Below are 15,918 nucleotides of genomic sequence, written 5' to 3'. Positions count from 1 at the left end.
CGATTTTTAATTATTATTATTTTTAATTAAGGGCCGCTTTTAATTTTTGTCTTTTTGTAGATATTCATTGTTTTTGCAGTGGACTTAGAACTCATTTCTTAGAACTCATTTTTTGTGTAAATCAGCAGCAAATGAAAATTGGTTAATGATAAATATTTTAAATTTTTTGTTCACTTCAGTCCAGCTTTGGAAAAATCATAGGGAAGCTTTATGGAATTGTCTTTGCTATCTGAAAAGAAAAGCTACGAATTTTATTTTCAAACTCAGTTTTCCTGTAAAAATTTTCCTTCAAATTGATACCTTAAAATCACAAAAAAAATTGCAGGTATATTACCTGAATAATGTGCAGGTAAGCAATTCCGGGGAAAATTGTGCAGGTAAATTTTACCTGCACTTGGCCTTACCTGCACACTGTTCAGGTAAATTTACCTATACATTATTTAGAGTGAATGAGATGTACTAAACCACTAAAATCTGGTGCGTATGAAGAAGAGACACAAAGACAAGATCTGCAACTTCTAAACGCATTCTGCGCAAACTTAAGTTATAATATTTTGCTGATTTTGTTTATTGAGCTGATAGAAAATCAGGGAATTTCCCATTATACCCCCCATGAAATTATAGCCCCCCTATTATAGTATAATTACCATGATGGGGGGCTATAGGTTATCTGACCACTAAGCTTTGGGGGGGGGGGGTATAATGGGAAAGACCCGAAAATCATTGACTCGATAAAACAATTGCGGATGTGCTGAGAAAAATTTTAAAAATTTCATTTGAGCATTGTCGTAGATATAACACATGGAAAATGTGAACAAAAAATACTAGATTTACTTTTCTAAGCAGAGCACTATTGTTTCAGCTTGATTTGACGGACTTTGTGTGGATACAATTTATGTTTGACAACGACACAGACCTGAGGACATACATGGATTCAAAAGTGGGAAGTGTGTACAAGAGTGACAAAATTGGGAGCCACATATATTTCGGATACATTCTGATTGAAGTAACAGTGTGCTCATTTCTTGTAGCTGCCATATCATATGTGTTCATCATGTTCCTCAAACTGAACTAGACCTCCGCAATGTTCTGCTGTTCAATTTCGTTTCTTTTTTCTCTGTTCCTATGTTAATCTAGTATCGCCTGCTGAGAAATGTTTGTTTAAAACAAATCAACTCCCCCAGGACGCAACCCTAGTGATCGAAGAATTTATAATCTTGCAAGAATCTTGCAAGCAATCTTGCAAGGGAATGCATACTTCTTGCAAGCATCTTGCAAGATTCTTGCAAGATTTGAATCCATCTTGCAAGATTCTTGCAAGATTTGAATTCAACTTGCAAGATTCTTGCAAGATTATGAATCAATCTTGCAAGAATCTTGCAAGATTTTAAATCCATTTTTTTTCTCACCTGCAGGAATGATGACGCTGAATAAGACAATGGCAATGATGAAATAGCTAATTTCTGTCGGAAATTTCTCGAAGTCAAGCTAAGAACCGACTTTTTGAGATTTTCCAGTATGATCTGTTTTTTTTACCCTCCTCCTTTTGCATTCCGGGCTTGGGACCGGCAGTGGCGGAGTTACACAAAACAATTATAGGAGAATTGAGCAATGCACTAGGTAAATTTACCTGGCTCAAAAAGCTCTCTCCAAAATAAAACAAAATAAAGCACCCAATCAAATAAATATACATTTTAAAATGTCAAGATTCTTGCAAGATTTCACATTCAAAAGGCGTTGACGAAAAAAGTCATTTATTTTCAGTTTTGCTGATCAAGAATTCTGATATAAGTCATGATATTTGGTTTTCAGTTAGTTTTAGCTACCAAAAACACATAAATATTTTTTGCGGAATTCAAAGTCTTGCAAGATTCTTGCAAGATTCTTGCAAGATTTTGAATCCTGGCTATTTTTTTTCATTGAATTAGGCTTCGTAACTTGTTCAGTAAACAAAAACTTGCTTCAAAGATGTTTCCTAAAACACTTGTACCCAGATTTATTTTTTGGCCTTGATTGATATCTTGCAAGATTCTTGCAAGAATCTTGCAAGTTTTGAATCATCTTGCAAGATTCTTGCAAGATTTGAATCCGCTCATCACTAGGGAATTCCAAGAATTTAACAAACTCAAATTTAAGCGAGTTCATCTTCAATTTATTTTCAAAATCAAACAATTCAAAATTTTGATGAAAATTTACAGGATTTATTTGTTGGTCACAAAACAGCTAATCGGTATCTCAATTTCAAATACAGAGTTTGAAGTCTTACGTTGCTATGGATCGGAAGCTACTATTAGACTAAAATCAAAAGCTATTTGACTAATCGAAATCTTTTAGCTCAAATTGTGTAGTTATATTGAGTCGGAAATTATTGATTTATCTCACAGAAAACTTATAAGGTATTTAGGATATAAGATATAAATCACAATCCTATTTTAATTCACGAAATTTTTGTTGGAAGGCAGGAAAAAATTCTCTATCTAACTAAAACCTAATTATTTCATTTATATTGCAAAGTTTTGCAATATCGTGCACATTTTTTTCGTTTTTCATAAGAAACAATCTTGAAAGAATTGAGTCTAGATTCCAGACAACTATTAATGAGCTTCACTATAAAAATTTGGCTTAATGAGGTAATTTCAGTAAATTTTTAAACTGTTTTTTGAAATTTTCAATTAAAATCCTGCTGTTCGTCAGTCCACTTTAGCTACCACTACTAAATGCGTTACAGGAACGAGAGTAAGAAGTTTTTACAAATCTTGAAAAGCTTTGATACTCAAAAAAATTTCAACTTTCATCAGAGAACCGTTAACTTTAGAACGCAATTTGGCTGTGAAATAATTCGGTAATCTAACAAATCAAAAATTTTTGTTGCTCTATTTGACATTTTCTCAACCTTTTTTCGCCCCCTCCCACTGAATTAGGCACCTCCATTAGTATATGTTTAAAAACTGTGTAAGTATTTGAATGGTTAGGTATGATTACATGTGAAATGGCATTTAGAAAGTATTATCAGAGCGGCAGTTTAAAACTAATACGTGAAAAATGCTCAAGCACTGCACATGCAAACACCAACGTGTTTTATTGCACTTTTCGAAGTTACGGGCTTCAGAACTGTTCAGAAGGGAGTCAAAAATTATTTTTGAAGGGGGTGGATGGGGAAGGGGTACTTAAATATAAGACTGGGGGAAATATCCCATTTTCTTTCGAGGTGAACACTCTTTTTCAAATTAAAAATAGACGAAATCTTCAGAAGAACGGTTTGATCAATACATACAGAAAATTACAACAATTCGTGAACAGGTAGCTAAATAAACTCAATTCAATCATAAAAGAACCTCCTTTTCAGTAAAACTCTTTCTGAATTCTCTTAAACTACTAATTCAATTTTACAACTTTTTTTCTGTTTTTATCACGTTGTCTTACACTTTTACAAGTAACTCAGTTTGAATAACTGTTTAATACTAATTACTGTGCAGTCTTCTTTCTCGCGTAACTGAGTGGTATACCTGACAAAGCAAAACTTCTTCAAAAGCTTTGGGGATGCTTACCAAGTCAAAATGACTACTTTAAAAACTTTTTCATGAAAAATGAAATATTTCAAGTTTATTGTATATTGATACTCAACTGCTGACAAGCAAAGCGACATAAAATGTCTTTGCAGTGTTGGTTTCTTTTTCTGCATCAATTCAACGCCACAATATTGTTGTTTTTTTTGTTTTCGGCTACATCAAGCTTAATGGTGATACACATAATTTTGTAATGAAAAAAGTATGTTTTCATTGGATTTTTTTTACCACCAATTAATTCCAGTGAACCTATTTCAGGGATCGCAGAGGAAATGTTTGCCATTATTACAGAGAATTAAAACACTCCTCTGCAACGTCATAAGTATGAAAAATTAAGCTCCTAATAAGATTGTTTCATTATAACTAAAAGAGAAAACATTTTTTTAATTGATTTGTATAATATTGTTAATGTTAACTAAAGTATATTTTGGAAGGACTATATTGGAAAGTTCAAAAAAGATGATGATTGCAGTGCATATTGATTTGCCTTGGAAAGACATGGAAACGAAAAACTGCAACCATAAGTGATTGCAATGTTTTGAACACAGGTCCTGAAAAAAATTTTATAGTTGAGCTTATAATAATAATAATATTAAAAAATTACTTTATCGGCACGCTTGCAATTACCACAAATGATTTGGGATTAGCTTGTTTGAAATGAATATGTATAACTAGTTGCATTCTTGAAATATTATATTGATGGAACTTTTCGCTTAAAAAATGAAGAGCCAAATTTTTTGAACAAAGAAGCTTGAAAAGCCAAAAGCACCCTCACTCAATTGAAACATATTTATTGGATACTTTTCTGCGTTGACTAAGGAACTCAAATGGCAACACCCACTATCAAACAGGTATCAGTTAATATATTCTCTCAGCAATCTTTGGTGTTCCGTGACGTCATAACAAATAGGCGTACCAAAATGTAGAAATTCCAACGAATGTGATTGGTTGAGAAATTTAAAACACTGTTCCTTTATGCGTTCAATTAGCCTAAATCGGACATAGCCTGATGCTAGATTATAATATTTGCCGCATCTGGCCATGTCTCGCGGGCCATGGTCATGCCTCAGCGGCCCGTGGGACTTGATATAAATCTATCACAACCGAACGTGAGACCAGTTTCCCCAAAAAAAGTATAATTATTCTATTCCGGCTTATCGCAATTTCTGAGCAATTTTACGTTAACACGCATATCCTATTTTAAAACGCAGAGAATATGTTGAGCAATCAGCCAATCGGAAAACAATATTCCTATTTTCTCAATTGTGATTGGCCAGCAGTAAATTTTCTATATTTTGGTACGTCTGCCATTTTCACTAGCGCCTTAGCGCTCTTTTGTTTTTAAAAATTGCGAGCCAGACATGCATGTACTATCCAAATTTCAAATTTTCTTCATATGTTTTATGAAAGTGTCATCGGAGTTCAATATCTGGTTCGCACAGTCTCCGATAATGGGGTAAATGCTGGGTGATAGTCTGATTAGAGCACAAAGCCTTGCTAATCCAGGTTAAGTTCCCAGACGAAATCAAGTAAGCCCAGGCCGAAGATGAACGCGCCAGGGGCGCCTGGAAATACTGGTTTCCTTTTGGCATCTCAGCCTGAAAATATTTTTTATCAGTGTCCAAGTTCTGGATTTTGATCTCCTCATAGGACATTGTCTGGATTACTTTAGGCTCAGAACGATTTGAATGTCTAGTCAATCTCTATAAGAATTGGGGCAAGCAGTGAGTGTAGTTTTAGTAGGGATAGAATCCTGTTTGCTCAAGGCGGATACACTAAACTGCTTTTTTCTCCGAATATATTTGGTTACACCTTTTTGCGAATTAATTCACGGAATTACAATTAAATAAACTCTTTGCAAAAACAAATTAAAATGAACCTGATCTGATATTTAATTTCTCTAAAACCAAAATTACTATGTGTTGGTTCAGCTTGAAAATAAATCTTTTATCATCAAAACTAATAAAAATGCACCTCTTTTGCAAACTTAGTGAGCAACTGTAGAAACCAATTATAACTTGAGGTTCCCTGAGCAAAATTTAGAAGTATTAAATAGCAATGAACTCATTGCCAAAATTTTTTCTTGTATCTGTACTGATATCCTCCCCATTAAGTTATTCTCTCGTTTTCTGTAACTTAAGTAAAATAAATTTTGCTGAAACTGATCTGGACGTTGAAAGAGTGAACAATTTGTCACTTAGTGACGTTGTCAAAGTCGATTGGACATCAAATATCCAACAATGTACCAAATTCTGCATCACACAAAATTTCGAAAATCATCTTAACAACCATTTTCAGAAGTTTGACCGGATATCTGGCAAATGCACATGCTTCCAAATTAACTCGGGGTCTCAGATTTCAAAAAATGGAAGCACATATTTGCTTTCATCAACATCTAGCCCAATTGCTATGAAAGCCATGGAAGCGGAGACTTTGAAAAGTTCTGGCAAGGATTCAGAAATGCGACTGGTAGATTTTTCCTGGGCTGGAACACAGAATCATTTTGCATACAGCTATCATCGTTAGCCTTTTATGTTTTTATTTTATCATTTAAATGTTTCAGCGGCTAAATTTTGATCTAATTTTAGCTAATTTGATGGATGTGGCATCCTCACCAAGTAAGTACGCTTCAAATTTTAAAAGAGCAAAAAACTAGAAACGCATCCAAACTTGAGTGCTGAAGAAGCTAAAAATTTGTCGAAAAAATACATTTGAAGACACAATTTTTCAGTGCTTGCAAAATTTAGCGCATTTTTCTCTACAAAAAATTTGAATTTTTACATTTTAATTCTGGAGATTGTAAATTTGCGATTGTCACCCGCGTTTTAAGATTGATGAATTATTGTAAAAAGCGAGAGATTTTGTACGTCTGAATGCCGCAGTCAACTGAGTAAAGAGTTGTTTTTAGACCTGTGTGAGATTGGGAAGCACAACTGTAGTGAACTGGCACATTGTGATTATGACGGAGTGACTGTTTCATGTACATGTGGTGATAAAATGAGGGGAAATGGAAAATACTGCACAGGTAAAAAGATAAAAAACATTAGCCAAACTAAGAATCTAATACTAACACGTGTTCCGGATGAATAAAAATATTAATCAGTTATTTTAAAATGTCCCCCATTAAAATTAAAATTTGAAGATGTCAAGTTTTTAAATGTACGAATAAGGTTGAGTTTTTCAACGTGATTTCAAAATGTTGAAAATTGAAAATTTCAAATTGATCAATTAGTACTCCAATTTGAGGATTAGCAAAACTTGAATTTATCACAAAGCACAAAAAGATTTCAAATCACTTTCTGTCCTGATTTCTATTTTTGTTCATCCGAATCATAATTGTTGATGAGCTATCAAAAAATCATCTCGATTGAGTTATAGAATGCAATGAAAAGAACTTGCACCATTGAGAAATATTTCGTCGGATGAACTTCATTGCGGTTATCAAAAATTAGAAACAATTTTCGCCTTATTTGAGGTTAGTATACACATATTTGATGTAGCCACCATGTTTTTAATTGGGTTTCAAAGATTTCAATGTTTCGAGCACTCCCAGATATTGCCAAGATGTTTCAAGTTCTGCAAGAGATGTCAAGAGATTCACTGGGCTTTCAATTTAGTTTTGGAAAAAAATTTATTAGTATTTATTATTGTTGTATAGTAATTAGAATTAATCAAGCGTGAGCCATTTGACGCAAAGAATCAGAATAAAGCAGGGTTTTTTTAATTAGCTTTTGTTTGTTTGTTATTGAAAGGCTGATGCTTGTAAAGTAAATCTTTTTGACCAAAGTACCCGCAAATGCTATAACTAGCGCTGCCCATACAATTTATTTATATCTTTTTTTCAATGTCTGGGAGAATCCGTTGATCAAGAATGTTAGGCAAGGTTGAACTCAATTCCTATAAACGCAAGAGTGTTTGTAAATATCTTGTAAATCTATTTTGTCAAAAGTAACCTAATAGCTTCCATCAAGTTTACTTGATATTTACTTATTTACTCTTTCGAACAAAAGTTAAATCGTTTTTGCTTAAAACATGTTTCAGTACATCTTGATCTCCAACCTCTGAAAATAATTGAGAGTTATAAACAAACCTGTGTCCTTTTTGAGGCAATTTTAGTTTCACCTTTAACCTAATTTCAGACCATTTTATCCAAAAAATGGACAAACTAAATTAAATATGTATATTTAAAAAAACTGGTGAGCAGACAAAACAGTCCCAGAGAAAACAGTCTCGAATAGCAAAATATTCCCAGACAAAACAGTTCCAGACAAAATAGTCCCAAGAAAGCAGACAAAACAGTCCCAGACAAAGTACTCCCAGTTAAACAGAGTTAAAAATGTGGTAAACAACTAACATTGAACTCCTTGAGTTATTCATATAAGTGTACCCCACTGAATAAATATTAAGCTGATTGCAACATAGTTTTTTAATCAAATTATGTATTTTGAACTATGTTTTTGGGGTAATCTTAAGTCATATCAATTAAAAACAATGCATTCAGAAGCTTAACTGATAGATTCTGTTTGTTAAATATTTTTAGATTGTGTTTACAATGGTTTCAATTATTATCTGGGACTATTTTATCTGGCACTATTCTGTCCGCTCTTATTGGACTATTTTATCAGGGACTGTTTGTGTGGGAATTTTTTGCAATTTGGGACTATTTTGTCATGGATTGTGTTGTCTGGGACTATTTTGTCCGAACACGTGTGTAGTATTTTTCACTTCATTTTCTGATGAATCAAAGGGAATAAAAAGTCAAACTCACAACATTTTCCTCCAAATTTAATAGTGGACATTTAGGACTTACTTTTCTCAAATAATTCCAAGCAAAATTAAAGAGTTAAAACTATTCAATACAAAACTCAAGCATATTTTGCTTGAAATTTCAAAAAAATATATATAGTTCTTTATCTAGGAGGCTGAAGTGCTTTTTTGGAGAACAGTGGTGGAACATTAAAAAGCTGAAAAATTCTAGAAAGCCAGCCAGTTATCACCGGAAACTTTTTTTCATTAAATTCTACCTGCATAGTGCTGAGCTCCAATCATAATAAATCAAACCATTCTATTAGATAACAAATTATCTCAGGTGCTCCATGATGTATCAAAGCTTTGAGACAAAAAATCCCAAATTTCTTCGAGGACTAAAATTCTTTATATTTGACAGTCTCAACGGCATACAGAAGCGGATAAGAGTCATTGCTCCTCAATTTCCAGGATTTTGATCGGTATCTTTTTGTGTCAAATTACAAAGAGAACTTTTAACTTCTAAGCTTTCACTTATTACAAAACTTCTTGCCGGCATCAATGTTTTGGAGCGGCAATAATCGTGATCTGATTAAAGATCTCGTAACTTTGATATAGGTTACTTGGATTTCGAGCTTTGATGTTCGACGATATATTTGTAGTTTAATCGAAATTTTGAGCTGACTAAGAATTTTAGTGCTAATGAGATTATGTATGATTGTGGCGAAATGGTGATCGTACAAACGGTAGTTGACGTTATTAAGTTACTGTAACGACGCTAAAACACTATTGACCCTCCACATTCAAATTATTTTTATTGGCGCAACGAAAACCGAAGCGGTCCACCCTAATGAATTTTGAGGCATAGTTTTGAAAATAATCACTGAAGTGAGAGACATTTTTGTGGTCAACTTTTCAGGTTTCGAGAGGATTACACCCATCAGTGTGCAGGATCAAGTGGAGCTTGAAAATGTCGAAGTTCTTAGTAAGTTAAGTTGACCAATCACATTGAAGACGTCTGGAAAAAACATTTTACAGTGAAAGAAATAAGGTAAGTAAACTTGAAAAATATTAACTTTAATTTACTTAACTGTAATATAGTTAGTAAATAACCTTTTATAAATCAACTCAAGTTTACATCTATGTTATCTTTATGTTTGAAATCGAAATTCAACTAGAGATTTTTTCTTACAAAATCATAGTTCCTATCAAATATTTTCTTACTTTTCTATAAAATCAGTGAGTGACCTTTAAGGTGGCTAATTGGTGTGAAATTTGCAGATTACTCAGCATGGCTGCTAAAGAAATCAGCGACATATCTTTGTTTGATATCAAGGAGGCGCGTGAATGTGTGATGGCACATAATCTTTAAAGAATTTTCTACCAATTGAAACAGAGATAGACTGTCTCTAAAGAATTAGTTCAAATTCTGCTATTTAAATTTTGACATCTTGTTAAAAAAAGACGAACGTCCATTAAAAAGGTGTTCATACGAGTGAGATCAAATTTCGTTATTTCACATCAATGAACACTCGAGCAGACGAAAAAACAGACTTGAAATCAACTCTCATGCATTTTCAAGAAGAAAAAAGTAATCAAGTGAACAAGTAAAGGAAACAATGTAGTCCCAAGCCAAACAATAACATTAACCCGTTTTCAAACTGAGTCAAATCGCAATGCAATATCTTTTAGCCAACAACGGGCGTCTAGTTAATTTCAATTAGATTTTCAAATGTCACTTGAGATTTCAGTGAGCTCTGAAGTTAAAAAAAATGACCTTTGCGCTCACTATTAAATCTATATAGAGATTGCAAAATGAGATCAAAATCATAGACAGGTTGCGCAGTCAGTATAATCACGAGGTTAATCATAATTGACGTACGTAATGTTAACCCTTTGAAATTATCAAAAATTTGCCTTTGCAAAATAGTTATCATTTCAAATGGAAAGACAAATTTTGCGTTCTCGTTTGCAAACACAATGCAGAGAAGGAAATCTGAGAGTAACTCTACTATGAGAAGTTCGATCGCACCTGAGAACACTCTCTTCCGTTTCGCCTCTTCTTCAATCTTTGCAACTCTTGGTACTAGAGTCTTTATGATCTTGACCTAGGTTTTCACGTTGCACACATGCTAGAGGTCGCCCACTGTCTCTGGTGCAATCCTGACTGCGTCCGCTTGATTCAAATGACCCACTCCACTGTGCCACTTCCGTGCACTGCCAAATTTCACGCTGTTGTGGCTCTTCTTCAACTAAAGTAAAACAATATAAAGTTTTGTATTTTAACATAGTTTTTGTCTGGAGTTTCTTGCATCTGTTGTTTTTTTTTGAAATTGAAGCTTTGTCCCCACTTCGTGCATCTTGAGACTGATAGGAGGTTCGAAAAAAATTGAGTCAAACAGAAAATTTTCTTGAGTCTACATTCGAATTGCGACTTGTTTGAGCGTATGCTGCTGTTCACAAAGCCTCTGCCCATCCCTCTGTAATCTTCTCTGTTGAGATTTTTTGGCCACTGATTGAACGGGCTCAACGTTCAGGAACGCAAACGCATCATCGTTTGTCACTCTTTTATCAGGTCACTGGATGACGCTAACCCACCTCAAGACAGCATGCGTGCTGTCGTGCACTGGGTAGGGTTCGCCCAGCATTCCTTGTTGGAACCATCGCCACTGACTCAACTTGCCCTTCATCTCTTTATCTCCTGCATGCCCTGTCTATGTGACCCTCTCAACACACTGGCTGAAATGTGTTGTCTCCTTCCTCCTGCATTCGATAGGAAAGTGTCCAGTGACTCCAAACACACACACACACACACACACACACACACACACACACACACACGCACACACACAAACGCACAAAAACACACACACAGCAGTTTCTTTTTTTTGGACCCGTTCTTGAAGTAAAGTTTCAATGCTAGTACCGCTAAACTACTTTGTCCCCTGTATCTCTTTTCTTTGTGCTGTGCTCTAATGGAAGCTTTCGAGCTTTTTCTCACATCTGTGAAATCTTTTGCCGGGCTATAGCTTTCTTGAATAACAGAAGTTTTATACCTTTTGATAGACCATTGAGAACCAAATTGTTGACGAGGCTCTCTGAGACTGCTTCGCTTGATTCCTGATGCATTTTGAGGAGCTCCTGATCTCGGGAGAAATATCTGTGCAGATCATTAAAAAATTTGAGTTGCAGTTGAGTCAGGTGCGCCATCAAAATTATAATTGGCGGCGTCTCCAGATCTTAAATATGCTCTTGCGAAATATTCCGATCCTCTGCTCAATCTTCTATGCCATCGTCTACCACAATCTTGTCTCATCAGCAAGAGAGTTTTTGCATCTAGAGTCGGGGCCAGATGACACCACACATTGTTTAGTTCTTCTTTGATCTCCACAACTTCCTTTTAAAATGCATCCTTTAGCATCTTTTAGTTTTTTTTCTCATCATTGCCTGCTCGATTGGCCAAAGGTGCATACGCAATGGGTTGAGCGCTTTCGTCAGCATAACTGCCGTAAATCTCGTGCTCCAGATTGGAAAAACCTGTGTTCTCCCTTTGTAGGGCAGCATCTTTGCGGTCTATTGATCTTTTGCAGTTTGAGCTGGTTTTACAGTTGCGAGTAGAAAATGGGCTAAACTGAAAACCTTTTTGAACGTCAGCAACAAAGTATTCTTTGTTTAGATTTTAGTTTCATGACTTTGAATTTTGCTGGTTCGATAACCTATTGGTTATTAAGTTTAGCTGGCGGAATGAAAACCGTTTCAAACTAAGTGAAAAAAATAATAACATTAAGAAAAAAACCAAAATTTACACTACGGAAACTAGAAATTTACAGTAGAGATGTGAATTAAAGATGAGAAAGATGTTTTAAATTAAGGAAATAGAACTTACTCCAACATCAGCTGTATTTTTACCCGGTTTCAGTGCAAAAAAATCAAGATACAAAATAATCTTAGCACATTGATTACTATTGGTGATCACAATGGTTGCCCAATGTGGTCTGCTTCGTCAAAAGTCCTAGAAATTAATCACAAGAGATACTGTAAAGAGAACGCATTCGCAATTTCCTAAGAGTCAATTTACAATTTCGGTGGTAACCTAAGCATATAAAACATAATAACAAAATTTTTCATCTAATAATCTAAACCTGATAATAGCTATCTCAAACTATCAGTTCAAACCGTGCATTGATTTACAGCACCGTTTCTCAAAAATCGTTTAAATCTTATTAATGATTTGAATCAATCTGTTATTGTCTGTTTATTTTAATTAATAAAATTTTCTATGATTTCTAGCTTTGTTGAAGTCTTTATTTTGATTTGTTTCCCTATAAACAAACAGTTTACAAAAATTCAACGAAAACAGGTAGCGTCAATGTCAACGAAACCATTAGTTACCTGCATACCGAATCAGACAACAGCATCTATGCACCACTAAAACAAAAGCATAGCTGTTTCCTAAGTCTGGAAATCACTTTTTGAATAATTAATTTGATAGATTTATAATAACGGATAGACATTTTAAGAACAAAAAAATTGAGAGCAACTGAACCATTTTTCCTTACTTCGCCAAAATTTACACCAGAAATGAAAAAAATGACCCACTCTCCACAAAACCCAATAATTTTGCTATTCTGGGAAAACACGTTGTTTCAATTTAAAAACATGACAATGGCAGTTAACAGAAAATGAGATCTAAAAATCAGAATCGACTCCTTTCACAAGTTTAATTTCAAACTCGAGAACCTCTGAAGCAACTCTGCGTTTTTTTTTTAGCTTACTTGACCTCCAACAATCTCCATTTACAATGTAAAAGTTCAAATTAGATTCAAACAGTAGTCAAATTTTCTTTTCATACTTGAAAAACAATTTTGTGTCGTTAAAATTTAAAAGAATTTACAAATTCAAAATAAAAGTTTCAAAAATTTAACTACAGCGAACAAGCACAAACACTTTAGTATTAGTAGGTAGAATCTCTTAACCTCCTGTTAACCAAAATAACTTACTAGTCATCCAAACAATATTTAGGGCTAGTTTTTCTCCTATATCCTCTTTTTGAGACAAACCAAGCTTTAAGTTAATTCGTTGTCAAGTGCACACAATCGGTCACATTCGGAAATTTTAATTCACCTTTCCCAAAAAAATCTACTTGACTTGTACACAATCTGATTACTTGATGAGCCAATTTTTAGGCAAACAAAACTTACCAAAAATCAAAATGAGTGAAAAACCAATTATAGACAAAACTGAAACTGTTTCAAAAGTTCTATACCTAATAATAGCTATCAACCATACTAGAAGATAAGAATATATTATGCCTCTGACCAATGAAGACTTTATGTTGACCAATGAAGGCTTTAATTAAGGGGACTGACGAGCAAGACAACAAAAAAAAATTGCTCAGAACTCAAAACCATATAATGTTCATTCAAAGCATTTAATGTCCATTCGTTAAAACAATTATTTGTAGATTTCATCTTGTATCCAATTGAAACCAAGAAGACTATTCTGTTTCAGATTCTGATAAAACTAAAGAATAAAGGGTTTATAGTCAAAACTCAAAAAATAATAGTTTTATAAATCAATGATATAAACTTAAAGTTGTGAACAGTTTTCACTCTATTTGAGACCTGGTGAATACTGCAGTGAGACTTGTCAGGTTTCGGAGGTGGACACAATACAACTTTAAGAGGAAAAACTGACGCAGTAAAGTTTCAATGAAAACTTTAATATCAGAGTCAACAAAATCATTAAAATAACAAACCAATTCAGAAGATAGCTTTGGGTCACCATTAAATCTAAAGCATACTATGTAAATTTCGCCGGAAAATCGCAATAAAAAACTGAAACACAAGTCAAATAAAAAAATTAAATCCAATATTTTTGTTTTATTCTATAAAACACGATCAGACTCCATATTGCATCATGGTTACAAAAACCCGTAGTTTGGGTTGACCTTTTATGATAAATAAATCAGTTCTCAGTTTTTTTTCCAATTTTTGCGTTGAATTTCGACTGCTTTTCTTTGATACTTTTTGATTTGTCACTTCCTTCTCTTAACCAATGTAAGTCTGTTTCGGGCGGAGATCCATAATAGTTCATAGATGATCTCTAATGGATCGGGCATCAATGATGTATTGATGACAAGCGTCTACAAATTAACTAGTGATAACCAATCAGTCAGAAAAATATTACGCAATTGATCGGTGTATCGTTGGAGTTTTTCTTTCTGTTTCAATTCATTGGTCCCTCAAGGCTTTCCCTGGAGTAAACTGCGATATAAAACCTGCTTTTGCTGGTAAGGTTAATAACGTCTGCTTTGCTGTTTTTCTGTTAGGGGCATGTTTCCTCTTGATGAATCAGATTCCTTCCTCACCTTCTCTGGCTCAAGTCAACAATTTCAACCACCCTCAGTGGTACAGTCGAGTTCATGTATATGCAAAAGAAATGAGAAACCCGTGCAAAAGTGTCAACGCTCAAAAAACGCAAGAATTTGAAAGATTGGCGGCGATTGCGTTGATTTTATGTCAGATCTAGGCTATACGCGTTGAAAAGAAAATACCAGCATTTGTAAGTGTCGATCTTACAAGAATTAGCATTTCTAAGCGTAGATCTTACCTAACTTTGGCAATCATAAGTTTGTCGTTTCGAAGCGCAAACCGTGCATAATTTTATTCGTTTTCAAAAGAATGTTTAACACAAAATCAATCTTTAATTTTAAGTGATAATCTTACGCAAGTTAGCATTGGTTTTACATAATTCAACAGTTAAATCTGGGAGTTGATCTTGCGAAAAATAGCGTTTAATATATGGTTGACTTCAAAAAATTCAACGTTTACGATGCTTTCTTTTGGATACTGAAGTTATTAAATCATTGGGGTCCCATAGTCAAATATTGAGTTTCATCAGCAGTAGATTGTTTATTAGGAAAAAATGTTTAATTTTTTTTGGAAAACTGTTATTGAGAAAACTTTTTAATTTGTTCTAAAGAAGCGGCAGGTTATGAGTGGAGTAATGCAAGACTGCAAGAACCAGAAGAAAGAAGCCATCTTCTTACGAGATGATTTGAAAAAAAAGTGTCACTAAAAATAAATTTTCAAAATCCTATTTTTTTTTCAAAAATTAAATGAATTTTGCGCATCTATTAGAGCTGCAAAAATGATTGTCAATTATATGCTCAGTTTTATTTCGGGTTGTAGGTTTTGATGGAGGATAGAAAGGATGTCTTTTCAATTGTTTTCATTGCGCACAAAGCTTGCATCAGCGAGAACTTTTGGTCTAGTTCGGCCAGAATTAAAATGAACTATTTCAATATTTGTTTTTCATATTTCTGCTAATATGCTGATAAAAAAATTTTCAAACCATTTGTTCAAATTGGGTCAATAATTTTTGTTCAAGTCAAAAACATTTTGTGCTTACGTCTGATAGTTTATATGTTGTTTGAATCAGCAAGGGATTTTAATGAAACTCTTAGAAACGCCAAAGATTTTAAAGCTCTCATCACTACGTAAGAACTGTGACGTAGAGTCCGGTGTGAAGGAGTAAAATTCTTAAGGAAACTGAGGTATAGTTGTACAGTGGTAGAAAAAGTGGCAAGCATGCTTGGAGGTAG

At 34.0% G+C, this 15,918-nt stretch overlaps 2 protein-coding genes across 4 annotated transcripts in view; one reads left to right on the top strand and one right to left on the bottom strand.

The window, feature by feature from the left end:
* LOC142351294 (uncharacterized) overlaps nt 1-15,918 on the bottom strand; it is a 239,527-nt gene that overhangs the window by 48,935 nt on the left and 174,674 nt on the right. The gene's annotated exons all lie outside the window — the stretch shown is intronic.
* Nucleotides 1-15,918, top strand: part of LOC142344257 (uncharacterized) — a 60,727-nt gene that overhangs the window by 20,266 nt on the left and 24,543 nt on the right. The window contains exons 2-6 of the mRNA XM_075395824.1: nt 863-1,006; nt 5,865-6,087; nt 6,155-6,184; nt 6,475-6,591; nt 9,232-9,297. Coding sequence (XP_075251939.1) covers nt 863-1,006; nt 5,865-6,087; nt 6,155-6,184; nt 6,475-6,591; nt 9,232-9,297 — 580 coding nt within the window. The remainder of the gene's footprint in view (nt 1-862; nt 1,007-5,864; nt 6,088-6,154; nt 6,185-6,474; nt 6,592-9,231; nt 9,298-15,918) is intronic.

The sequence above is a fragment of the Convolutriloba macropyga genome, chromosome 1 (assembly GCF_964194025.1).
Source record: "Convolutriloba macropyga chromosome 1, txConMacr16.3, whole genome shotgun sequence".
In the NCBI taxonomy this organism is placed as follows: Eukaryota; Metazoa; Xenacoelomorpha; order Acoela; family Convolutidae; genus Convolutriloba; species Convolutriloba macropyga.
The sequence above is the reverse complement of the archived record's forward strand: the minus strand, read 5'-3'. Positions and strand labels throughout refer to the sequence as shown.